The sequence below is a fragment of the Talpa europaea genome, assembly GCF_964194135.1.
Source record: "Talpa europaea genome assembly, chromosome: 8".
Lineage (NCBI taxonomy): Eukaryota > Metazoa > Chordata > Mammalia > Eulipotyphla > Talpidae > Talpa > Talpa europaea.
The window spans coordinates 96,372,398-96,397,638 of record NC_140075.1 but is presented as its reverse complement, the minus strand read 5'-3'; the positions used below and the strand labels follow the sequence as shown (position 1 = coordinate 96,397,638).

At 54.8% G+C, this 25,241-nt stretch overlaps 1 protein-coding gene across 1 annotated transcript; it reads right to left on the bottom strand.

The window, feature by feature from the left end:
• Nucleotides 1-1,132: 1,132 nt before the first annotated feature.
• On the bottom strand, nucleotides 1,133-23,752 carry PLEKHD1 (pleckstrin homology and coiled-coil domain containing D1; the record flags this gene model as incomplete). Its single annotated transcript, XM_084239785.1, has 13 exons — nucleotides 1,133-1,302; nucleotides 1,627-1,776; nucleotides 2,073-2,217; nucleotides 2,596-2,728; nucleotides 3,265-3,443; nucleotides 4,885-4,978; nucleotides 6,891-6,985; nucleotides 10,715-10,767; nucleotides 11,671-11,762; nucleotides 12,566-12,642; nucleotides 12,849-12,938; nucleotides 13,261-13,354; nucleotides 23,604-23,752. 13 exons carry the CDS (start codon nucleotides 23,750-23,752, stop codon nucleotides 1,133-1,135), a joined length of 1,521 nt encoding a protein of 506 aa, XP_084095911.1.
• Nucleotides 23,753-25,241: the final 1,489 nt, after the last annotated feature.

Below are 25,241 nucleotides of genomic sequence, written 5' to 3'. Positions count from 1 at the left end.
TTGATCCTTTTTCTGGAGAGGCCAACAGACCCAGGCAGCTTTGAGCGTGGAAGGAGAAGAGCATCTGTCCGGGGTGAAGGGAACACCCCACAGCCCTCTGGAGGGTGGCAGAGTTCCACAAAAGCTGGGCATAGGCCTTTCAACTTTACCCAATGACAAGGGAGTAACAAAGGCTACTGGCCTTATCACAGGCCTGGGCCCCCTGTCTTCCAGGGCTTGTGGTCACATTGCACTGGGTGAAGCCTCTTGAGGGCGAGGAGGCAGCAGGGTGAGGCAGCTGGGAGGGAGGCATCCGTGATCCCATGGACCCGCAAGGCCACTGGCACCAGAGGCAGCTGCCTCCCTACCCAAGCAGGAGCAGATAAGGCAGGAGCCAAGGCCACCTTCTTCCACCCTCTGAACTTGCTACGTGTAGAATTCTCCACAGTGCTGAGCCCAGCTTCTGCCAGGGCCCTGAGCATGTATAGAGAAGGGGCGAGGGTGGAAGTGGGGATCACATAACCCTGGAAGGATGCTGGGGCTCAGGTGTTGGGCTCACCTGAGGAGGGGAGTGAGCAATGAATGACAGGTAGTCCCACAGCCAGGAACCAACCAACCCCAGGAAAGGCGCTGGCATAGCGAGTGGAGTGCGGTGCGCCATGCAAACAAGCTGCTGGGCTAGATCCTGATCTTCCCCACCCCACAATGGGGCAGCAGTGTCTTCACTGAGGGATGTCTGTGACTCAGAAGCAATGAGAGGGTTAGTCCTGGAGAAGCAAGGGAGGCCTTTCTACACAAGGGGCATGTGGCAGAGTCACAGAGAGGTATCGTGGGCATGAGAGAGGCTGTGGGCCCTGCCCACTCACTCCCCAGCCAAAAAAATGTCTTTACAACCAGGCCCCTTCCTCACCTCACCCACCATAACAACCAGGCAGCACCCAGTTGGGCTTGCAGGGACCTGGTGCAGACCCCAAGTAAGGGCCTGGGTGGGGGCGAGAGGTGGGGTCCATGTCCTTTGAGGGTGAGGCTGGCCTCCAGGTGGAACTCTGACCCAGAGGAGAGCAGAGGGGAGCCAGGTACAGTCAGGCCTCCCCCTGCTGCCCTGTGGGGCGGGGAGCACCAGGAAACACTGGGAGGCAGGGGAGAGCACCCATCACTTTCCACCCCGGGGAAGTGCAGAGGCAGCCCCAGGCTGGGTCGCCATGATGTGGTAGATGGACTCCCGGAAGCGCTGGTCTCGGCTGAGCCGCTTGGCCACCTCTTTCAGTTCCTCCATGTTGTTGGCTTCCAGCTGGGAGGTCATAAAGGACTGGGATGGCTTCACTGGGGAGACAGTAGGCTTCACTGGGGAGACAGCAGCCCGGAAGGCCTGTGAGCAGCTCTCCTTCCTCCAAGGCTTGGCCCTGCCCCACGCCCAGCCTGCCTCCCTCACTCCCAATCCTACATGCCACTCAACTTCCCCAGCTGCTCTCAGAAGTCACCTGTCTGCCCAAGGTCAGTGGAATCAGAGTCAAGGTCACAACATCCAGTCTCAGAGCTGGGCCAGCCCTTCGGGCTCCTTCTGCGGCCTCTTCCTGCCTTGTCCCCCACAGCCGGGGGCCACCCCAGCCCACCCCACCCCACCAGGCAGGCAGCAGCCACACTCACTGTCGTTCCAGGAGGTGCTGGACCGGCGCCGGTGGAAGCGGCAGCTCTTGATGCGGCGAGTGGCCGCCTTGTGGATGTACACGGAGTTCTTCATGATGACCGGCATCTTGGCCTCCAGCTCCGCGTTCCGGATGCACTCCTCAAAGAACCCTGCGGCCGCAGTTCAGCTGCACCCTTCCCTCCTGCCCCACCCCACACCTCCAAGGGTGCTGAGGCTGAGCGGGAAATATGTTGACCCCAAACCTTGGTAGATGGGAGCCACCCGATGAAGGGGTCAGAACTGTGCCCCCTACTTCCACCCCAGACCCAACAGCCAAGGAGATGCCTGCAGGCGGGAGTCTGGAGAAGAAACTCCATCAATCTACATGTCACCTAAGCTCAGCAGGCCCTGCTCCCTGCTGGGGTGTCCGGGGCTGAGGGTCCGGGCACCGGAGGGCAGGGCTTACTTTTCAGGTGGCTCACGTCAGCACGCATCCTGTCCTCCTTCTCCTTGTTCCGCACCTTGGAGTTGAGCCCTTGTTCCAGGCTCCGCAGGGCCCCCTCTGCCTCCCGGAGGCGCTTCTCCAAATCCATGCGGACCTTCACCTCAGCCTGAGGGGACAGCGGAGAGGGAGGGGTCCTAGGAGCCGTTGGCATCCTCCCTGGAAGCCCGGCCTGAGCGTCCCTGGCTCGGGCGGGCACTCTTCCCTCTGGACTCGGATGCAAGTGACCCTATTCAGCTCACATCTCACGCCCCTGACCAGCTGGCCTGGACTTGGGCCCTGCACCCAGCAGGTGTCTACCTAGGAGGCTCCACCCAAGCGCAGGCTCACTGCTTCGTCCCCCATGGTGGCTCCCACATCTACACCCGGCTGGTCAGATCAACAGAATAATTCAGGGAGCTGCCTGGTAAAGGACAGGGATGTGAGGGAGTTAACTGTGACCGGAGGGCCCTTAGAACGTGCTGCTCCTAGTGGGCCAGGCCAGCACCTTGAGCTCCCGCTCAGCCTGCTGCTTCTCTGCCGTCAGTTCCTGCAGCGAGTTCTGCAGCGCCTGGGACTGGGTGGAGTAGAACTCCCGCTCCTCCTCCAGAGCCCGTGAGCGCGCCTCATTCTCCTTCATCCTGCGAGGGCAGAGGAGGCAGCTGCTCAGTGCCCGCATGACAAAGGGGGCCTACTATAGGGGGGCAGCCCCTCATAGAGACCTGCATGGAGAAACCCCGAGACCCAGGCTTCATGAACCCCAGAATACTCCGGGTCCTGTCACCCAGGTGACGTGAGGGGTGATGTGGTCGGCGAGGGGGCGTGGAATCAGAAGACTGGAGTCCTGGCGCTAGGTCTGGCCTCCTCTGTTAGCCTCTCCAAGGCTAACATCTGTTTAAAAGAAAAAGGGGGCTACGAGGACCCACCAGGCTGCACCTACATCGTTATATGGACCCAATGGCTGTGTGTCCACAGAGCTGTCACATCAACTGTGGGTAGTGAAGTTTCTCTTCCCATTTGCCTGGCAGGGAAATTGAGTCCTAGGCAAAAGAAAGTGAATGACCTGTCTGGTCAATATCAAGTAGAACCCAGGAGTCCACGTGTCCTGTTCTAGGGAAGTTAGCAACCCCCAAACCTATCGTGGCGATCATGGACTCTGGGGTCCTGGGACCCCTACCGCTTCTCTGCCAAGAGCTTCTCCTCCAAGAGTTGTTGCATCTTCTCCTCAATTTGCCTGAGGTTGCTATGGAGACCGCCGCTGGGAGGGGGCTGCTCACTCTGATTGGCCAGTGTCTGCAGCTGGTTCTCATTCTCCTCCAGCATTTCCAGGGTTTTCTTCTTCTCTATGGAGAGTTCCTAGCATGGAGGGAAGGAGGAAGGGAAGCAGAGAAAGAGCCTAATTTAGGTTCTGTAGCCTGGATGCCCTCACGTGCCTTTAAATTCCAGGGAGTGAAGCTCCCTTCTCTCAATTCTTGAGTAGGGACCCCAGAAAAGTCTTCATTATTCCCTTGAAGTAAAAGGCCAACCAGGATCTCACAGTGAGGCAAGCTTACTCCTCCATCGAGGGAGTTGGGGAGGATCCAGAGTGTCATCCTGCAAAGGTGGCTCAGGGCCCACCAGCACCAGGGCCTTCTGAGGTCCTAGTTCCTCCAGGGGTGAGGCAGGGAGTACGGGGGGCTTGTATGTGAAAAGCCCTTCAGGAACCAGCCCAAGATTTAGATGTTCTCCCCACTTAGCAGAGTAGAATCTGGCGCTACACAGAAATTCTAGAATTGAAACTCCCCATGAGAACCACCTTCCATGACGTGAAAATGGGAAACATAATAAAGGTACAAGCCCAGCCCCAGTCAGGGGAGAGAGGATAGAACCCCTCATAGTCTGCAGGGCAATTTGTGAATCCAGTGAACATTACAGATCCTCCATGAGGTGCCAGGCTTGCCCTAGGTGCTGGGCTTGGAGAGAACTTGGCAAGGCCTAGTGAGGTTCACAGTTTGGAAAACACAACCTCGTGTGACATGACAGGTGCCGGGAGAGCCCAGAGCAAACACCTGCTGAGAACAGCCAGGGAGGTTTGGCCAGGCGACGCGTGAGCTGAGTCTTAGGAGGATGAGTGAGTTCGCTAGGCAGATGGGAGACAGAAGGACATTCTGTGCAGAAGGCCCAGCCTGGGCACCGGTATGGAGCATGGAAGCATTTGGCTCCCACAGGGCGTGCGAGCTCAGTGGCTTGGAGTAGGGGGCCATCTTTATGTGGGGTGCAGAGGGGCAGCTGAGGTTGAGTGGACAGGAGGGGAGGAGAGGCTGGGCCCAGAGTAGGCACTTGCACGCCATGCTAAGGAGCTGGAACCTTGTCCTCGACACATGCCACCTCCTCCTCCTCCTCACAGTTTCCGTGGTATCAAATGGAGGTGACCTGGCAGCTGATTTCCCTTCATGTGCAACTACATTCAGGAGCAACTAAGAGTTGAGCCACAAGAAGGAAGTGGTGGGTGGCCCCACGGCCCACCTTCATCCATCCTCCATCTGGTATAAAAATATAAGCACTGAAAAGAGTAGATTTCCGGAGGCCCCGGTCACCACAAGGACACACTTGAATTTGTCCTTCTGGGTCTAGCTTTGGGCCTCAGGTGCTGGCTGGAGTTCTCAGCAGTCCACAGAGAGGAGACCCTTTAGGTAGCACCCCTCCATGCCCCATCCTGCTTACTGATAACCTCTGGGGAAACATTGTTGGAAAAATTATCACATGGCCCGACCACAAGCCCACGTCCCAGCCAACTCACCCTCCAGAAGCCCCTCACCTCCAGTGTCTGCTGCAAGGACTCGGTGAGGTGCCTCAGCTCCTTTTTCTCTTGCTCCACACCCTTGAGGCATCTTGCCGTTAGTTCTAGCTCCCTGCACGGACAGAGGGCTGGTATGGCAGTGTCCACCCTTCCTAATCCCCTCCATACGCAGAAACCCTTCCACTTTACCTCTGGACTCAGAGTCATCGGAAGACCCGGCCCTTTGCCTGGCTGGGTCCTGACAGCAGCTGTGGGGGCCTAGGGCCAGAAGGAGATCCTGGCCAAGCAGGGTTAAAGTCTCTTGTTCCAGGTACCCATGCTTCTGTCAGTCGGGATAAACCAGGGCCATCCCACAGATGAGAAAAGCACTGGAGTAACAAAGGAGTCTGGCTTCACCCCACCTTCCCTGGACAGCCCCTGCTAGAATGCACACATATTCATACCTGGGCTATTGCCGAGGCCCTTCTTTGGGGTGACAGACTCCTTGCTGCCTTCTTTATAAGTCTTAACAACCTCAGGCCTTTATGCCTGACTGCCCCTCTTCCTGCTTCGGCTGCCCTTTCTTCTGCCCAATTTTCCAAATCCTACCCATCCTTCAAGGCCTGGCTCAGCTAACCAAAGAATCACATAGATGTCTTAATTTCTGAAACATAGGGGCCTGTACTATGTCTCCCAGCACCTGGTTATATGTGATTTTGTTAATTTTTCCTGGCTGTGAGTTTGGTTTTTCCAAACAGATTATAAGATCCTCAAAGGAAAGGCCTTTTATTCACTGCCTGGCAGTGTCTGGTTCTGGCTACGTACTTGGTAAGATCCTCTGCCCTCCTTCCTCCACACAATGAAAGTCTACTATTTCTATGTATGAGGTTGTTGCAAGAAAAATCTTTCCGGGTTATCACTCATGAGCAGCTGCAATGGTGACAATGGTGATGATGAAGAGGATGATGGTCACCACCCAGAGCATAGTTTCCAAATTCCAGGAGAGGCTGTGCACACGCAGATTTTTGGATCCTGTCTGCTAGAGATTCCATACATGGGACTAAAGATCCTAAGGGACACCATTAGCTAGAATGTGAAAGAACTAGGTGGAAAAGTCTGGGAATGTTGGGGGTCTTGGCCAAAGGCACCTCCAGCTTGGTCCTGTCTGCCCTGGTAAGGAAGGCTTGGTGGAGGCAGCGGGGTGGGGTGGGGGTGGCAACTGGTGGGGAGATGCCTATAGCTGCCCATACCTCACGCTGCAGTGAGCAGAAGTGGCCTGATTGTGTGATTCCACAGTTCCTTCTGTAACAGTCTAATCCCCACAGAAAGGGAGGTTCCAGGTGTCCCACCTCACCTAAGGAAGGGTGGAGCTGAGCAGCTAGGAGAAGCTAGAGAAGACCAGACGGACTTGGGAGAGGAGAAAGGAGAAGACCTGGAAGAGGCGCGTGCAACAAAGAGGCATGTGAAGAAGGTACACCTGCTTCTCGGCCTTGGACTTGTATCAGGGGCTTGGGGAACATGGAAGGAGACACTTCAAAGAGATGTGAGTGAGAGACCGATAGGGACGCTGACAATGGCAGTCTTTATCTTGATTTGTATATTTTGATTTTGCTCCTTTCCTTCCAGACTTGCCCGGCCCCTTCTGCCTCTTTTCCTATGAGTCCCACCAGAAGATGCCTTAGACTTATAACTAAGCTTTCAGGTCTCACTGGCCCTGCTTTGGGCCAGCCCTGGGCATTTACCCACAAGAGGATGTGTAACTTCGGATGCTTCATTGGGAAACCATATGCTTTCTTTTCTTCTCTCTAATGCACTCTAATTCTACTAAAGTTCTTTTCTACTGATGGTCTTACACACTAAGAGTATGTTTTGTGTTTATGTGGCAGGTGGCAGAAACTATGTAGAGTGTGCAGATTTGGGAGTTAGGGTGTCTCTCATTCTGCCCACTAGCACTTCTGGGTGGAGGAGTCCCCAGACCTGAGAACCCACAGGGAATGTTCTAACCTAACTTTCTTCCCGCTCCCCTCCCAAGACGCCATCACCACCTCTTGATCTGCTCCTGTTCCATTCTCAGCTCCTGCACCACCTCCTCAAACTGCTGCTTCTCGGCCTCCAGCACCTGGTTAAGGCGTTCAAGCTCCTGAAGAGAATCAGAGAGGAAAAGTCAAGGGCAACAAAAGGCCCTGAGGTCAGGAACCCCCACCTTAACTTGGGGACCCCTCCAGGATTCAGCACAGTCTGGAGTACATGCCAGACCCAACCTGAATCAAGTCCTGAGGAGCCCTGGCCCACTCAATGACACAGACTCTACAGAACCAAAATCTGTGGTGAGCTGGCCCATTTGAGATACATTTAGCAAGCAAAAGGCGGGTCGTCTCCAAGGGGCAATTTTAGTCACTTACACCCTAAGGCATGTTGCTGGCCCTTAAGCTCTGGAGGCAAATGTGGATGTGTATTTCCATGAAAGATCCCTGAAGCAACCTTGGTTAGAAGTGGCAATGAAGGCAGCAGTCTCTGCCCACCTGTTACTATGCAGGTGTTTCCTTTCACCAGCTCTCTCCTCCGCAGGGCAGCAGCCTCCCTGCCTGCCCTTGACCTGTACCATGCCCGGCTTTCTTCACTGACCTCCCTCAGCAGAGGCAGCTCTCCTCAAGGCCGCCCACCTGTAATCATGCAGGCCTCTCTCAGCAAACCTGTTCCTCTCGGGGCAGTTCTTCCTGCCTGCTTATGTCTATGCAAGAGTACTTTACTTTTCTGTCCCTTTCCCTAATAAACCTGCTCTTGAATAAAAAGAAGAAGAAGAAGAAGAAGTAGCAATGAAAAGCCACTTCCAACCCAAAATCTAGAAATCAAGACTTTCTCCCGGCATCCGGGAAGCACCTGCACAGTCGGCTACTTCCTAACACTCAGCCCCTGAGGAGCAGGGAGAGAGCCAGGAACCCCGAGCTGGCCCACGGACAGCCCGTCTCTTCAGGAACAGCAGTGAGCATAAACGTTTCCCCAGCAAGTATGCACCTTCCAGGGGTCCTGTTTTCCTGGGGTTCAATGGCAGGTGGTGTTGGGGGGGAGGTAGCTGGAATCCAAAGTAATGCCACTTTGTTTCTCCACATTTTACACTGGGTCAGGGGATATTATAGCTAGACCCACCCTCTTTCTTATTTTCTAGCCCAAAATTATACTCTGACTTTCCACCCAGGAGATTTGTTCTCAAGAATAATGGGAACCCCTCCTGGGACTGTGGCTGCTGATGGGGAGAAGGTGCCATTGAGGAAATACAGAAAAGCTGTTTTAGCTGAAGGAGAGGGAAGAGTTTGATCCTAAACCCCACGACCACCAAGCCTAAACTTTTAAAATTTTATTTATTTATTTATTTTTGCATAGAAGAACTGGGTGCAGGGGTGAGAGGATTCACCAGAGACAGAGTGGGGAGCAGAACAGGCAGATTGACTGAAATACACAGCTGAGGGGAGCAGCAGACAAGAGAGGAGAGGTCTGTTGTGCTGTGTGGGTCAGCCACCTGGCCGGGGATCGAACTCAGGTCGTGGGGGTGATAGCACTGAGACTTAACCCCTAGCCCACCAGGAAGGTCCCATGCCTAAACTTCTTACCCAGATTGCTGCTCTTTCCCATCCCCATCAATGGGCACAGTTGGAAATCAGTGATGGCCACAGCGCTGCTCCCTGGTGTTCTCAGACTCCTCTTGGCATTCTGCACGGCCACAGTGCCCCTCCTGCCCACCCAGAGCAGTCCTCACCATGGGCAGCAGCTTGACCAAAGTGAAACTCACTCACTTTTGGTACCCAAAAACCAGGGTCCACAGCTGACCTGCCTCCCTCCTCCAACATGCTGTGGCTTTAAGGAAGGCCGGCGTGTGGCGGCCTCCGCTGGCCTCATTTCCTGGCTAAAGACCTAGATAGAGTGTCTAAATTTTCCTCCAACTCACTGCTGCCCCAGATTTAGCCTCTCTGATGGATAAGTCCATCTCTCCCTGCCAGTATCTGTGTCTGTCACTCCATCCTCTCCCCTACCTGTTTTTAAGTTGCTGACAACCCACCCAAAAGTCTCCCTTCTTAAAATGTATAGAACTGTAGGAAGGAAATGCCAAAACTCACATGCGGGACCTACATGAGAGTTGGAGACGTGGCCCCTACACTGCTGGACAGTGAAGGCTCAGGGCTGCCACGATGCCAGTCTTCACAGTCCGCATCCAAACCCTCAACAGGTCTTGGATTTGTGTTTGTTAACACGACAATTCCCTTGTCATATCCTCGGGGCTGTGTTCTGCCTAGTTGTTGACTCACAATTTTCCATGTTAATTTATAGACTGATTCCCTTTGTGGCACCACATGTGTAAGTGAAAATGGAAACAATTCATGTTTTTGGTCTGTTTGTTTTGTCTTGTTTATGGTAATTGACAAAATGATTCTGAGGTTCAGCTGGAAGAATAAATGGGCAAGAATTGCTGACAAAATTTTGGAAGAGGAAAAATGTGGCTAGATTGTCCTACTGGATTACAATCAGGTGGAATATAAAGTGACAGAGTCAAACATGTCCATTCATTGAGTCTTTCCATGAACATTTATCAAGCACTCACCCTGGGGAAGTTTGGGGTGAAAAGAGACACTGTGCTTCTTGGCTGTTAGGCCTGATTCAGAGCCCAGGTTGGGGTGGCTGGGAAGAGTCAGGGTTAGCAAGAGGTAAGTCAGAAAGGCAGGCACTGGGCCAAGGCTGCTCACACCGGCCCTGTGACTTGCCTGGGAGAGGACAAGAAAAAGGAGGCAGGCAAAGGGAAGGGACTAAATCGGGGCTCTCCCTCTGCAGGCTCCTCTGGAAATATAGTCTAGAACTTCCAGCTTCAGGCAGTCCATGTGCCACATGGGTCGATTATTAATAACATGATTGTAATACTAACAAAAACATACATTCACTAAGCCCATGCTCTGTGCCAAGCACTTTATGAGTGACACCTCACTCAAGTTTCATAGCCCCTTAATAAGATGGGTTCTATTATGATCTCCAGTTCTCATATGAGAACATGAATGTTCAGAGAGTTAAGTAACCTGCCCAAGGTCACACAGCTAGAAGTGCGCAAGGTAAAACACAAACCCATGCAGCCTGGCTCCAGAGCCTGCCTGCCTCCTTTTTCTTGTCCTCTCCCAAGCAAGTCACAGGGCCGGTGTGAGCAGCCTTGGCCCAGTGCCTGCCTTTCTGACTTACCTCTTGCTAACCCTGACTCTTCCCAGCCACCCCAACCTGGGCTCTGGAGCCCATGGCCACTACCCTCACCCTCAGGGGGGATGATGACTCCTTAGAAAATCCAAGGCCCAATACTGCACAGAGATCCCAAATGAAGAGGAATTTAGGGGCTCCCCACCCTGAAACAAGGGTCTCCTTTGCTCCACAGGCTGCCTGTGTTGAGCATGGTCAGAACTTGCATTGCTGACATTTAGAGGGGACCATTGAGATCATCCAACACAATCACCCTCACAGTGCCAGGAGCCCCCTGGACAGTAGAGGCCATCACAGCCTCCTGCAAACATCGCCAGTGACGGGCGGTGCATTACCTACTGACACAGCTTATAAAATTTTTCAATGGCTCTTTTCTAAAAGGTGATTACTGACCCTTTTTACCTTTGTCCCCTGGGCACTGGCAAGGAGAAACACATTTTTTGCCAGGAAGCTATAGCAAGTCTGTCTCAAGCACTAGCAGCTCATCACTGTGCCCGTTTGATTTCTCAGCAAGTTCTCTGGGAGCCCAGCTCTCCTCCATCATCCCCTAGTGCCAGAAACATAAACCAGCACACCTTGGCATTTAGGGACCCACAGAATGGAGGGGCAGCAATTCTGAGCAGCCTCCATGTGCACCCACCTCTCTCTGCTCCCTCTGCAGGCAGAGTTCTTCGGTTTCTTCCATCAGTTTGTCTGCCAAAGGGAGGACACTCAGTCACAGAAAGCTCACTCCAGATCCGGTGCAGGGGCTTTGGTGTCTACAGTGCCTCTGCCACCCCCAGCGTTCCCCATGGAAGAGGGTGGTACTGACAAGCCAAGACCACCCAGAGGGTGGGACCAGCTCCTGGGGGCAGCAGCTGGATGCTGGCAGAGCTGTCACCGACTGTCCATTGCTGCTCCTGTACTTTGCATTCGCAAGGCAATGGAGGCCTCATCCTTGGAGCTCGGTGGGTCTCTGCACCCCTGGGTCACTGTTAACCTCTGCACTAGTGTTTGGTTGGTGGGGGAGGCCAGAGCCTGGGGAGCAGACAGAGGGGAACCTGGGGCCCCAAGGACCTAAGGAAATGGCAGAGAAGGTCCCAGGCAAAGGTCCCAGACTCAGCACGAGCATGCTTAAAAGCCAGCCAGGTGCACAGGGGCCTGGAGGCCTGCAGTCAGGTTTAAAGTGGGCTGGGGGTGGCAGTGGGGCAAATCCATGAACTCCACTTAAGGGCCCTTCCTGGGAGCCTGCCACAAATGCTTACAGGCTTTTCCCCATTTCACTTGACCCCATGCCACCTTTTAAAAGCCTTTGTTTCCATTTCAAGGATGAGGAAATTAAAGCTTAGAGAGACCACTCTGACTATGGACACTGACAGATAAATGGCAGAGCTGGGTCTGGAGTCAAGGTTCCTAACCACCAGGCTCTTCGGCCTCCTGTCATGTGGGCCAAAAGGACATTTATTTTGCCATAAAGCAAGCTCCAAGCTCTAAGCTCATCTCTGGCTAGCTTGCCAAACTCCCCCACCACCCCCAAGACACGCCCCTGACTGTAGCCCCTGGCCCTGATTGCTACCATTAGGGAGCCTCAGCCTCCAGTTCTTCCCTCCAGCCAACCTAAATACTCCTGCTTCTCCTTGGCCAACTGCAGGCCCTGGGCCTCCAGGCTTTTGATCATGGCTTCTCCCAGCTGGGCGTTCTTCCAAGTCCTGGGGAGGGAGGGCAGATGGATCAGAGGAGAGAAGAGGAAGAAACACAAAATCATTCAAACAGAAGCTGAGAGGAGAAAGTGCGCATATTTTGTACTCGCCCATCCTTTCTCTAGAATCTGAGCTCGGATCCACTCCGCCCTGGGCCCTGGGCTCTGGGCTTGCCACCAGCATCGATCAGTTACAGTACCTGGAGGTGGGCCCAGGTTGCAAAGTGGGCCACCGTGGGCTGGGCCAACAGCACTTTGGGAGCAGGGAAGATTGCTTCCTGGCTCCTATCTACACCACCTGGTGCAAGCCTGGCACGGGGCACACACTGTATTCTTTGTCACACTAAAAAGCACAACCCAACTCAAGCAGGCAGGTGCTGAGACAGGGGTTTACGTGCAAATGGCCTGTGGTGGGCTGCAGGTTTCTGGAATCTGGCTTATAAAACAGTAGCTCTTGATCGTGCTAGGCTTAATTATGGGCCCAGGGAGGTTGAGAGGGGTGTTAGGAGGCAGCTACATCTTGGGATTTGCTCCCAAGAATTTGAGACAAGTGATATTCGGCTGTGACACTAGACAGGTAAAGTTCATTTTGCTCAAAGCTCACTTAGGAGACCCTTCACAGATGTTCTGAAACCTTGCCCACTCCAGCCAACTCCCACAGCCCTGTCCTCAAGCAGGCCCAGAAATTTTCCTCCCCAACCTTGACCTCTCTGGGGTTCTTCAGTGCCCACAGGGATCCCAGCAGAGAGGCAGGGCGGTCAGGGTAGGCCCAGTGCCCATGCCTTCCCCCCTCCTGGACCCACGAGCACTTACACCTTCCCCGACTCCTGCAGCATCTCCAGCCACTGGGTCTGCTCAAACTCAGACTCGGCTGCCAGCAGGACGTTCCCCTGCCAGGAAGAGGAGCCACAGGGGCACCTGAGACGAAGCCACTCTGGGGATGGAGGCTGCTCCCAGCCTCTGCAGGCCCGTTCTGCTCTCCCACCCGGCATCTTTGTGACACTGACACCCCCTCCCTGGCCACAGGGAACCTGGCAGAGCCAAACAAGCTGGCCTGGCCCAGCTGAGTCCAAGCTAAGGGGGCAACTTTACTCACGTGGAAGTCCTGGTGGGAGATTTTCATGGCGTAGGGCATGCTGGGCTCTTCCCTGGCCTCCACCAGGCAGCCTCCCAGAGGGATGACACCCTGAGAAAGAATTGGAACAGGCAACCCCCAACCCACCCAGCCCAGGTCACTCAAGGCATCTGGGAGGGCTCAGCTAAAGTTGGGTCCTGCCAAGGGCCCCAGGCTGGCAGGCAGTCAGAACCGATGCCCAGAAGGGAAAGGGCCGTGGCAGGCTCTGTGGCCCAGGAGGACGGGGAGCCCAGTCTGGGAGGGAGGATAGCGCATCTGTAGCCCCCAAAGGATCCAAACTGCTGGATCAGAGCAAGACAACAGATGATGCCTTACCCTCCCGGGATTCATTTCCCTTTCCCCCTCCCCCGGGGCCCTGGGAAGAGGTGCTCACCTTAGGGTGTATATTGAAGTATTTATTGCTTTCAAAGCTCTTTTTTTCGCTCTCAGAGTAGTAAAGAAGAAAGCTCTCTTTGATGATGAAAAATCTATGGGAGGGGGTGGGGTGGAGAGGCACCAAAAGGAAGGAGTGAGGTTTCTCAGGACAGCAAGTGTGCCCTTCGGCCCTGCACACACACGGGCACCCATGGGACACCAGCTCAGACTCATTCTCATCGACTCCCAGCCCATATCTGAGCAAAGGCAGCCCAGTGGGCATCTGAAGTGGGAGGCCTGCAACTGACTTCCAGCTCTGGCCCCTCCCCCTGTCCACCACCCTTGGCAAGGAGGGTGTCCAAGGTCCTCAGTAACTCCAACCCCATGGGCCATTTATCTCCAGTCCCTTGGGGCTTGCCTGATGAGAGATAGCAAGATTCTGAGATGGGGGCCTCACTGGTACCACAGGGGTTAAGTCTCAGTGCTATCAGCTATCACCAGCCACTTTGGCATGAGTTCGATCCCCGGCCAGGGAGGTGACCCACATGGTGCAGCAGACCACTCCTGTCTCACCTGCTGCTCCCCTCAGCAGTGTATTTCAGTCAGTCCACCTGTTCTGCTCCGCACTATGTCTCCGGGAAATCCTCTCATCCTGCGACTCCCTGTACCTCTGGCCTACACCCAGTTCTTGTATGCATAAATAATCTTAAAAAAAATGATTCTGAGACAGGGCATGACAAGTGATCGTGAGGCTGACTGTCAAAAGGGGTGTGGGTACCAGTCTGACGAGGTGCCTGCAGCTTACATGGATGCCTGCATCCCCCTTTGATTCCTCACAGCCTCCTTCCAAGACAAACTTAAGCCTTCTGTGACCCTGGTGCATTCTGAGTGTCATGGAGGTGATGTTCTTGATGCCAGCACGTGGTGTGCTTGTACCCGCCCTGGGTATCCTTAGGGGACTAATGATTGCAGCTGACTACTATGGGATACCAAGTCACTCCCAAGAGGAGAGCCCATGGGCCCCAAAGCTTGAGTTTCAGGGACACCCAGCCTAGCTGGCTCCTTCCTCCCAGGACCCCAGTTCATGCAGGTGTAGTTGTGATGGGATTGGGGGGCACCGGAAACAGTGGCAGCTGCCACTGGCTCAGGGGCTCAGGATAACCCACAGCCCAAGGCCCTCCCCCTACTCTGGAGTCAGTGACTTCTCACTGGCAATTGGATATCAGCCATAGTGGGAGCAGGTAGACATGGAAAGCACGTTCTCTGAAACATCACAGGATGGGCCAGCACGCCATAGGCTGAAAGTGCTCTCCTGTGAGGAGCTTGCAAGTTGCCGATGGGCATCACAACCCAGTCACAACTCAGTGACTCTGAAGGTTCCACAATCAAGTGATCTTTCCTGAGGCCACAGCTGCTGTTGGGAGGGTCCCTGGGACTGCTGCCAGCTGCCAGCTCTTCCCCAGGAAACTGGAGCTGTTTTGGTATGAGCCTCTTGCTGACCCATTTTCTTTTCTTTTCTTTTTTTTTAAAGATTTATTTATTTATGCATACAAGAGCTGGGGTACAGGCCAGAGATGTCGGGGGTGAGAGGATTCACCAGAGACAGAGTGGGGAACAGAACAGGCAGACTGATGAAATACACTGCTGAGGGGAGCAGCGGGTGAGACAGGAGAGGTCTGCTGCGCCATGTGGGTTTCTCCCTGGCTGGCCAGAGATTGAACTCGTGCTGCAGAGGCCAGGGATTGCTTCATAGTGTGGTGCTTAACCCCTTGCGCCACCAGGGAGGCCCAGACCCATTTTCTTTATTTGCACTGGCCCTCAGGTCTGCCTAGCCAAATACTCAATGGAGTCCTAAGAACCTCAGAGGTGACATCCTGTTCATGCCAACTTTTCCTCTAGGACTTTCTGCCCCCAGTGGAGAAAGAACACATAAATCCCACCCTCTGCAGAACTGTGGGGACGTTCTTGGCCTTCCACCACCTGCCCACCTTCTCAGCTTTCCCTCCTCCCCTGCCTTCAGCCTCTGCTCCAGCTGAGCTCACAGCACCCCACAAGCCTACGTGAAGCCTGATCTGCATAGGAGACCATGAAGTTCCCTCTTGCTCTTCATCTGGCTGAATGCTTCTTGCCCCAGGTGACCAGCCCAGGCCCTGCTCCTTTCAGAGCACCTCCTGTACTCGTGTCCAGGCAGAATGCACTTGGCACTTGCATGCTCATCTTGTCCCAAGGGGACGCTGGGCTTCTGGAGAGCAGAGCCATGCCCCTCACCTCCACCCCTGCCCCAGTCTCATGGACTGAGGGAGATGTCCCCCACCATTTCAAGGGAATTTCAGATTAGTTAAAAGGATAGGCTTTGGCATCAAACAGACCCGCCCTGTCCTAGTTAGAGGGGCTTGGGCAAGTAATATCGTCTCTCTGTGTCTCAGTTTCTATACCTGTAGAATGGGTAACAACTGCCCCTGGACATTGTGAGGATCCGAGGAGTTCGTGCATGGGAAGGGAGAGAGCAGGGGCTCTGGCATCAAGTGGTCCTGGTCCCTCAGGCCACAGCCTCAGGCCAGCTCTCAGACTTGCTGAGTGGCCTTCCCAATGTTATCCTATAAAATGGGGATGCAAATATCTGCAGGAAGTAGATTCATTTATTGATACAACACATAATTGCTGAGCTCCCAACTGTGCCAGGCACAGTTACAGGTGCTGTGGATAGAGATGTGGACAAGGAGACAAAAATCCCTGTCCCTGTGGAGCTTACTTTTGAGTGGGTATACGTGCAGTGGGGAGGCAGACAGTGAACAAGTAACAGATGCCATATACCAGATGCTGATAAATGCCATGGAGGAAAATAAAGCAGCGTAAGTGACAGAGTGAGGGGTTGGGGAAGAGATTTTAAGGTTTAAACAGGGTGGCTGGGGAGAGTGTGGTTAAGAAAGTGACATTTCAGGCCTCCCTTGTGGTTCAAGGGGTTAAGCACCACACTATGAAGCAATCCGCAGCCAGTCCCCGGCCAGCCAGAGAGAAACCCACATGGCGCAGCAGGCCTCTCCTGACTTGCCCGCTGCTCCCCTCAGCAGTGTATTTCAGTCAGTCTACTTCTGTCCTAGACCATCTTCAGTCCTGGGCGAAGCACTGTCTCCAGCCCTCACCCTTAGGGTGAAGGGTCCTAACAAGGAGTTGATGGCCCCACTGGGCTGGAGTGAAGCCCAAAGAATGTGTGAGGTAAAGGGCCTCTGTCAACCTTGCCACCTCTTCTCTCCGGTCTTTAAGAACAGTATATTCACTTCCAGATTAAGGACCATTTATAAATTCAAAGACACTCATTTTCCTGTCTTATTGACTTTACTGAAATCTCCTGACAACTATGAGTGATGGAGGTATTTATTTTTGTTTTACTGTGAGGAAACTGAAGCACCGAGAGATTAAGCAAATACTAAGTTGCAAACTAGGAACTCAGCTCCGTCTCTGCCAAAGTTCATGTTCCCAACTGCTTGCTCTTGATGTCTGGGCCCCCTCATCACCACACCTGACCATCCTTATCACCACACCTGGGCCTCCTCATCACCACACCTGACCATCCTCATCGCCATACCTGATCCTCCTCATCACCACACCTTACCATCCTCATTCGCCACAACTGATCCTCCTTATCTCTTATGACCTAGAGTCGTAGTCTTCCTGGAGCTTCTCCCAGCAAAGAAATTGCAAGCTCAGGTCAGAGCTTATTAATGAATCTCCAGGTACAGACAGGTACCGTGCTGGGGCCGGGGTCTGGATTATTCCCTGCTTTCAGGGAGCTTATCATCAAAATCAAGAGAGAGTGTAGAAATCAATAATTTAAGAACTAACTAATGTCCATCAGGCTCCTTCTTCATGCCAGACACTATTCTAGTATCATCATTATGTGTGTTAACTCATTCACTCCTCACATGAGCTAGGTGACGAAACTGGAGCACAGAGAAGTTAAGTGATATGCCCTAGATCACACAGCTGCCACGTGGGGGGAGCTGCCATACCTATAAAGCCCCAGGGTGCTTATTCTGTGGCATCTTGAAACCCCAAAGTACTCTGTGGCACTGCAAATAGGTATGGGTGGAGGGTGGGTCGGGGGAATGCAGGCAGGGAGGGATGGGGGTTTAGATGTCTGGCCAAGGGAGTTCTCAGAGAGGAGGTGACAACTGAGAGGGGCTATAATAAATGAGTAGGAATAGCTTAACAATGTGGGAAGAAGCAGAAGGGAGAGGTGCATTCTACACAGCAGGAACAGCAGCTGCAAATAATAATGTGTCCAAGTTTATCAGAATATGTCTGGTATTATTGTCCTATAAGCACAAAAGGGGTGGGCAGTGTGTGCAGGGGGCACCCGCTTAGTGGTGGGGTGGTGCCAGGTAAAGGGTGAGATAAGATCAAGGAGAGAAACTGGCCCAGAGCAGCGTGGGCTGAACAGTACTGGGCATGGCCTCCCCTAGCGGATGAGGAAAGCTGCCAGTGGGCCCCACACACGCTCCTTATGAGGTCAAACTAGTTTTAGATAAGGGGAGGGTGTCTCCGAGGGGTCCATAGCCAGATAGGAAAATTAGAGCTGCTGGTGATAATAGTCACTGCTTATTGCTGATAAAAATTGCCAGGGTTTGGGGTCTCCCTGATGGCACAAGGGATTAAGCACCACACTATGAAGCAATCCACAGCCTCTGCAGCTGGAGTTCGATCCCCACCCGGCCAGGAAGCAACCCACATGGAGCAGCAGACCTCTCCTGGCTTGCCTGCTGCTCCCCTCTGCAGCGTACTTTGGTCAATCTGCTTCTGTTCCTCACTCTGTCTCTGGTGAATCCTCGTACCTCCCGCATCTCTGGCCTATACCCCAGCTCTTGTATGTATGAATAAATAAATCTTTTAAAAAATCCACAGGGTTTCTCGAATGCTTATACAGTTATTCTGGGCACCTGGTCCTCCTCATCACCACACCTGGTCTCCTCATTACTTCTGACCTAGAGTCATGGTGTTCCTGGAGCTGATCCCCGCTGTACAGTCAGCCTGGGATGACATGAGGGCCAGGACTCTGGCCTAGGTGATAGGATGCCATCCAGCATGAACTAGGGAACCCAGGAGGGATTTTCCTAAACTTTGCCTCCACCCTTTATTCCTCTTCTCATTGCTGCAGCTAGAGTCGGCTGGAGCTTGATGGTCAAGCCTGACCTCTCCACCGATGCACCGGGGTATGAAAAAAAAATGCTGCTTAGACCCAAAAAGAATCTTCTAAGTTGGGCAGGTCTATTATAGAGGTGCCCATCCACTCTGCTGACCGCATCAATATCTAGAGATGCAAAAGCCAAGTTAGGGAGAAAGTGAGAGAAACTTGGAGTTGGGGGAAGTCCTGTAGGCTGAAAGGAAGGAGGGGTGATAGGACAGCACAGGAAAGAGGATGCAGGCAGACATAAGATCCTGGATCCCACAGTGTCAAGAGACAGTGTGATCAAGCCCGTTCCCACCTCTGGTGATGGCAGATGCGGTGCTGGGAAGACTGGAGCACCAGGTGGCTCACACACAACCTGAAGGTGCTTGCACTTCCTTGATTTAAATGCCTCCTCTTGGCCAAGACTTCCCTTTGGCATAGTCTGCTAGACTTACCAATACCTTGTGTGAGAAGCTGGGGCATCTATCAATATATGGCAGTGATGAGGGTGGGGACTGAGATTGAGCTGAGCCCCACATCTGGTTGTGCCAACAAGGATCAGCAAATTACTCTGTGAACAAGGAACCATGTTTAGAGCCTCTCGAGGATTAGCAGAAACTCTGGGGCAAGTTTTAGACTTGCTCAGATGTGAGATTAGACCTTGGGCCAAACTTATTTCACTCTCAAGAGGACAGTGGGGGTGTGAACTAACCATGGGTTACATTTTGCAGGAAGGAGGATGCTCCTGCTTCCCCAGACTGAAAGTTCTAGAAAAGGACTAGCCTTGAGCCCCTCTCAAACACTGAGAACAGTGTGTGGGGTTGCCACTAGGTGCCTCCGAGAGCCAAGGAAGAGCAGCTCATCAGAAGCGTCCTTTTCAGAAGTGGCAGAAGGAAGGTAGAGATGATGTGATCCCCAAAGTGTGTCCTTGGCCCATTCTGGGTGACCGGGCATGCTCAGGGGATACTCTTCCTGACGATGAACTTTTCTTGAGTTAGGTCTGAGATGGTAGATGGCAGGAATCCCACATGTGATGTGCAGGAGTGTTGAAAGGTTAGTTTATGAACAGATTGTCAAATCCAAGGGTATTTAAAAAATTGTTAGCAGTAATTCTTCACAGTACAGCACAAACAAGCTTCATATATAAAATGGATAATAGGACAGAGATGCTGGGTGTGGACTTTGAAGCCCCACTTCCTCATCTCCACCTTCTTATGCTGGAATCAAGGCAGGTTTAGAATCATCTGTGGAGCACAATTTGAAAACCACAATTCAATCCACCCCCATTTTGTAGAGGAGCCACAGCCAGCCAGTGGGGGGACACGCCGCCATCTGGGTCATGCGGCTGGTCCCCGACAGAGCTGGGACTGGAATTCAGAGCTCCTGCTGCTAAGCCCTGGGTCACTTTCCACCATAGCCACAAGCTACTCTCAATAGAAACGGCTTTATTCTTTCCAAGTCCTGGGCACAAGTGCCTTCAAGTGTTCTGCTTTGGCCTGGCCCCTTAGCAGATGAGACATTTTCAAACAGAACATCAGTGGCCTCTAAAGCAACTCTGGGGGAGGCGGGAGAGGAAGAAGTGTGATTTGTTTGCACCATTAACTCAGGAACTTGGACAGACTTCGTCCAGGTGAGTCACGCTGACCCTGATGAAGGCTGAATGAACGAGTGTTACTTCTTTTACAGCTGGATGAGCCAGAGCCGGTGGCCCTGGCCTTTACCTGAGGACTCAGAGCAACCTCAATGCTGCTCCCTCGGGAGGGCCGCGAGTGGTGGACAGAGATCTGGGGAGATTACTAGCGGCAGCCTCACCACCCACTCCCCCATGCTGTCACTCTAGAACAAGTGGGGAGAACACCGTGGATTATAAAGGAGGGTCTCAGGTCACGCCCAGTTGTAACATGACCAGCAGGGAAGCCACAGCTGCGTTGGGAGGACTCGTGCACGGTCAGCTGTGGGGGAGGCTCTGAGAGCCAGAAAGTAAGATCAGTCCCCAGTGCCGCCTGTGTAAGGCTGAGCCTGGTGCTGGGGATGACACGGGAGGCTCTTCTCAGTGCTTTGGGACACTCAGTCTTGCAGAGTGACTTCTAGGAAGTGGTGCTCAGGGTCAAAGGTCAAGTTCCTGGCCCCAGATCCCTGCAGCACGGTGACCACCAACTGTAGGATCACCTTTCTCCCCTGTGCAGGTGATGGCCTGAGATTTGGGGGGTGCGCCGCCATCTCCATGGCTCCCTTGGCCACAGGTGGACCTTGTGAAATTTGGGTCCCTGGTCAAGGGACCCCTGATGTTTCACAAGAGGGAACTGCTGCTGGGCTGGGCTCAGACCACCAGCCACCCTACAGCTCGGGGGAAGGAGTGCAGGAAAGAGGCTCCACGTCAGGGTTCCAGTCCTAGGAGTGGCACAGAGGGACCTGGGAGAGGGACAAGAATACTGGAGGAAGGATTAAACCCTGGGAACAGTTCGCCTGGCTGTTCTTTCACCAGCCCCACCACAGGGCCCACATGGGCCAAGCCCGAGACCACACTTCCCTCCTGGTCTCTGAGCTGTGGGGTGTGAGCTGCCAATAGCACCCGCCTCTCGACTGCATCTTTACCCACTGGACCTCTCCCCCAGATCCTCTTATCTCTGCTAAGTAATGTTTTTGATTCTTTTCCCCTTTTGGTGTCCATGGAGAAAAAACAGATGCCTTAGCTCAAGGGCATTGTCCCACCCAAGGAAGGGCAGGGCTGCCCAGGCAGCAGGGCACAAGCCCTGAGCAGGAGAGGTTTCCTAGGACCTAACCAGCGGCAGCCAGTCCCATCCAGTCCATTGGTTATTAATGCAGCTCAGGAGTCTTTCCAGACCCCTCCCCTTAGCCGCCCAGCTAGGGCATCGATCGCCCTAATGGCGAGGCTCTGCAGTGAGTGGCCCGAGCTGCCCCCTCCCCAAGCCTTCCTGTGGCCACTAATTAGCTGAGGTCCAGAGATCCATTTCACAAATGGGGGACTGGGACTCAGAGGACTCTGCTGGGAAGTAAGAGGGGGCTAAGATAAGCATCGTGCCTTCCCCACCCCCAGGCCCCCTCTGGATGGCTGTCACTGACCCAAGGCTAAAGTGTGTGTGTATTCCCAGAACTGTGAACACTGACAGAGGCCTAGTGTGGGGCACTGGGTAGTGGTTCTTTTCTGAGCTTTAGGGGAGGGGGCCCTGCACACTGGCAGCTCCAGAATTCCTGGAGCTGGAGGCGACAATCTCCAATTGTCACTGGAGGTGACAATCTCCTTAGAAAGGGAGTGGAGGGCTTGACTTGAACCTGTGTTTCAGGGCATGTACACTTAGATTAGACAGGTTTTTGAGTGAAGCTACTGATGGAGATTCTTGGGTGGGGGTGGGGTGCTAAAGCTCTCCAAGACTCCTTGGCTCCACCAGCGTACTTTCGGCTGAGAGTTTTTGCCTCTGATACCTCCTGTCCTAGTTATCTGTGAGATTAGAGGTCACATCCTCATAACTGTGGGTGAAGGGGGCTAGAAGACATACGCTGGGGATCACATTTATCCCAATAAACCCCCTAGCACTTACTGTGGATGCAATCAGGTGAAAACGCCTGGCAAGAAAGTCTTGGATATCAAGACCCAGACACAATGCCAAGGGCAGCAGCCAGGTCCAGTGGAAGAGTGTTGGCTGCCCGGAGCAGCCGAGGTGTCGGGGTGGGGGGACATTCTGCAGATGGCACTTGAACCTACAAGCAGCCTTCCCACCCCCAACTCTGCCCTAGGAGAGATAAGGCTGCCCCTGGGAGGTATGGCTCAGACAGCACAGCCTAGAAGCCTCTCACAAGCTCCTCTTCCGCTGCCATAAACCTCCATTTAGGGGATCTGAGATGAGTTTAACCTGGAGGAATTCAAGGAGCCTATATCCCACCCAATCCCAGAGGGAAACCTGGCAGAATGAACAGCGGCTGTGAAGCCAGCTATGGAAAACATGAAACACTGTCCGCAATTCCATTTGTTCTGTGGTCTTGTAGAAATAGTAAATTATTCATTAAAATAGAACATCACAGCCAACCACCACCACATCCCCTGAGGTCCATGGTTCTGGGAAATTTTGAGGGCCTCCTGCTCAGGAGCACATCAGTGTGGGTGGGGGAGGGGGGTCTCCACATACTCCTAGTTTGCAGGCAGGGTCACGCCTCCAGGGAGGGTCAGGATCAGGCTCTCAGTTGCAGACCATTCCTGTAGCAAATCTCAGAAGCCAGACTGGCTTGAGGGTAAAAACTGCCCAGAAAATGCCCCAAAGCAGCTGAAAGGTCAGGGCTGTGAGTGCCCCCTTTCTCCTACATCTTTCAACCCTACTTTTAAGTGAGCTTCTACTGACCATCTGGGGAGTCTCCTCTGAGATGGGAACGGGGATGCTAGTGCTGAAAGACAGGCCTCCAGTTGCTGTGACCCTCCCAGCCACCCCTTCCAACAGCCCAACCCCTTAGCTCTGCTCCTTCTCCACCCAGGGTTAGAGCCTCCTCTCTGCCCGCATCACTGGCATTCCTAAACCTCAGGCCAGGTTTTTAAAATTATTTCAAGGGACAGTTAGAGGGATTGCCAAGATCATTCCCACAGGAGGGGGCACAGAACCTTCCGGGCTCTTCTTCCCTCCCCTGGCCTGAGACTTTCCAAGGGCCTGCATGCAGCCCAGCTCACTCAACGCCACTGCATTTGGGTAAACAGAATGGGGAAGGTGGGAGGTAGGACACCAAGCCCCACCTCTAAGCCTGCTGCTCCCAGCCAGGAGGAGCAGCTGAAGTAGAAGGGAATTAGCAGTGGGGGGTCCAGGAGGGTGACTTTGGAGAGAAGCCACTTCCTCAGTGGTAGAATTTGGCCCAAGCGGACCCAGCTGGGATTCTAACCCAATCAAGACCTCTTCAGCCGCATCCATGCGCGCCTCCCCACTCTGATTTAGATCAGTTCCACAGAGACTTCACCATCACCCCTGGCCAGTGGTTCCAAACCAGTTTACAGCCCTCAGACAGAGATGACCCCAGCCCAGGTTGGGAGCCAAATTTTCCGGGGGGTGGGGTGAGCGTCGAGTGAAATGGGGGTGAGGCCAAGGTCACAAAGGAAGGCAGAAGCAGTTGAGGTGATGAAGGCAATGAGAAGGGCGTGATCTTCAGGCCCTGCGCTCCCTCCCCAGCCGGTGCCACGCGGCACGGGGCACACTCACCGGCGGGACCACTTGGCCGACTGCCTCCCGAAGGGCCGCTTCCACAGCACTCCATAGAGCTGCACTTTGGTGCTGATGTCCAGGGCGTCCGAGTCAGCCTGCTCCAGGGACGGTGAGGGCGACACCGAGTTGGACTTGGACGTGAACATCCTGCCACGGCCGGGCAGCCAGGGACCCGGCCCAGCCCCTCCCCGGGCGGCGCGGGCGCGGGGCTGAGCGGGAGCGAACTCGGGGCGGGAGGCTGCGCGAGGCGGTGTCTGCGGGAGGCTGGGGGAGCCGTCGGGGCGAGCCCCAGTCTTCAGGGAGGCGGAGTGGCCGGGTCGGGAGGCGAAGCGTTAAGGCGCTTGGGGGTCGGGGCGCGGCGCCCGGGAGCGAGGGGTGAGCAGCCAGCAGCCGGGCTCGGCATCAGGGCGGGCCCGGCGGGAACTCCTCCAGCAGCAGCATCCCTCCCCCTCCCCGCGACAGCCCCAATTCTGGTGTCCCCGATTGGCTGGGAGGGGCAGGTGAGCGAGCGGGAGGCCCGCCGCGAGCGCCAATCAGTTCGGGCGCCGGCGGGAGGGCCGGGCTGAGCGTCCGGAAGGGCCCGGCGGGTCGCTCTGCTCCGGGATGCGGCCCCAGCGCTCCGCACCCCCTCCCGGGCGCGCTTCTCGCCCGCGGCTTCCTCCTCGGGCGTCCTCGGGACTAGCCCCCGCTGGCCACCGGGCGCGCCTGCTCTGCGGCGGGCTTGGAGTCCCTCCTGCAAAGACGCCCGCGCCCCCGGGGAGGGGCGAGCAAGGAGCCGGGGTCTGGTGTCCGACAACCAAATCAGGCTGGGAATCCCAGCTCAGTCCTCAGACAGCTCCCTGAAGCCGCGATGAGCCTTGCTTTCCCGCCAGAGGGGAGGAGACGCCCCAGCCTCCGTGGGCAGGTTGGTGGCCAGGTGAGACTTGGGTAAGTGCCCGAGGCGCCCCCGGAGCGCCGGCTGTCTGCGCTGGCGGCCCCCCCGCCCCTGCCCGCCCCTGCCCGCCCCTGCCCGCCTCCGCAGGGGGTTCACTTTGCACCGCAGCCACCTCGCCGGGCTCGGATTTCTTTTCCCAGCACTTGGCTGTCTGCGTTGGCAGTTGGCACTCAGTGCCCATGCCGCACAGTCAGTGCAGTTGGAGCCGTGATTTGTCTGCGCGACTGGCTGGTGCTCCCTGGGCCAGGCGATCCCCTCGCTTCCGCTCGTCTCCCCGTCAGCCCGAGGTGGCCGTCTCACTTTCGGGCCGGGGCAGACGTCTGTCTGGTCCCTGGGCTCTGCCCGCGGAAAGGCTGTGTTAGCGCCGCCGCGCCGAGGGCGAGGAAGTGAGTTTGCACAAGATGCGGCCCCCTGGACGCCGCTGCGGGCCACCACCCCTGCCTGCCCCGACCCACCCGCCAGCTCTGGGTAGTCGGGGTTCGCCTGCGCTCTGGGCAAAATCACTTAGTCCCGGGCCTCCCCCGCGGCGCATCGGGTTGAGCGCAGCGCTGTGAAGCTGTCCGCAGCCTCTGCGGTGCCGGTTCGACTCCCGGCCAGCCAGGGAGATACCCACATGGTGCAGCGGACCTCTCCTGTCTCGCCCGCGGCTCCCCTCAGCAATGTACATCGCCCCTTCTGCCTGTTCTGCTCCCCACTCTGTC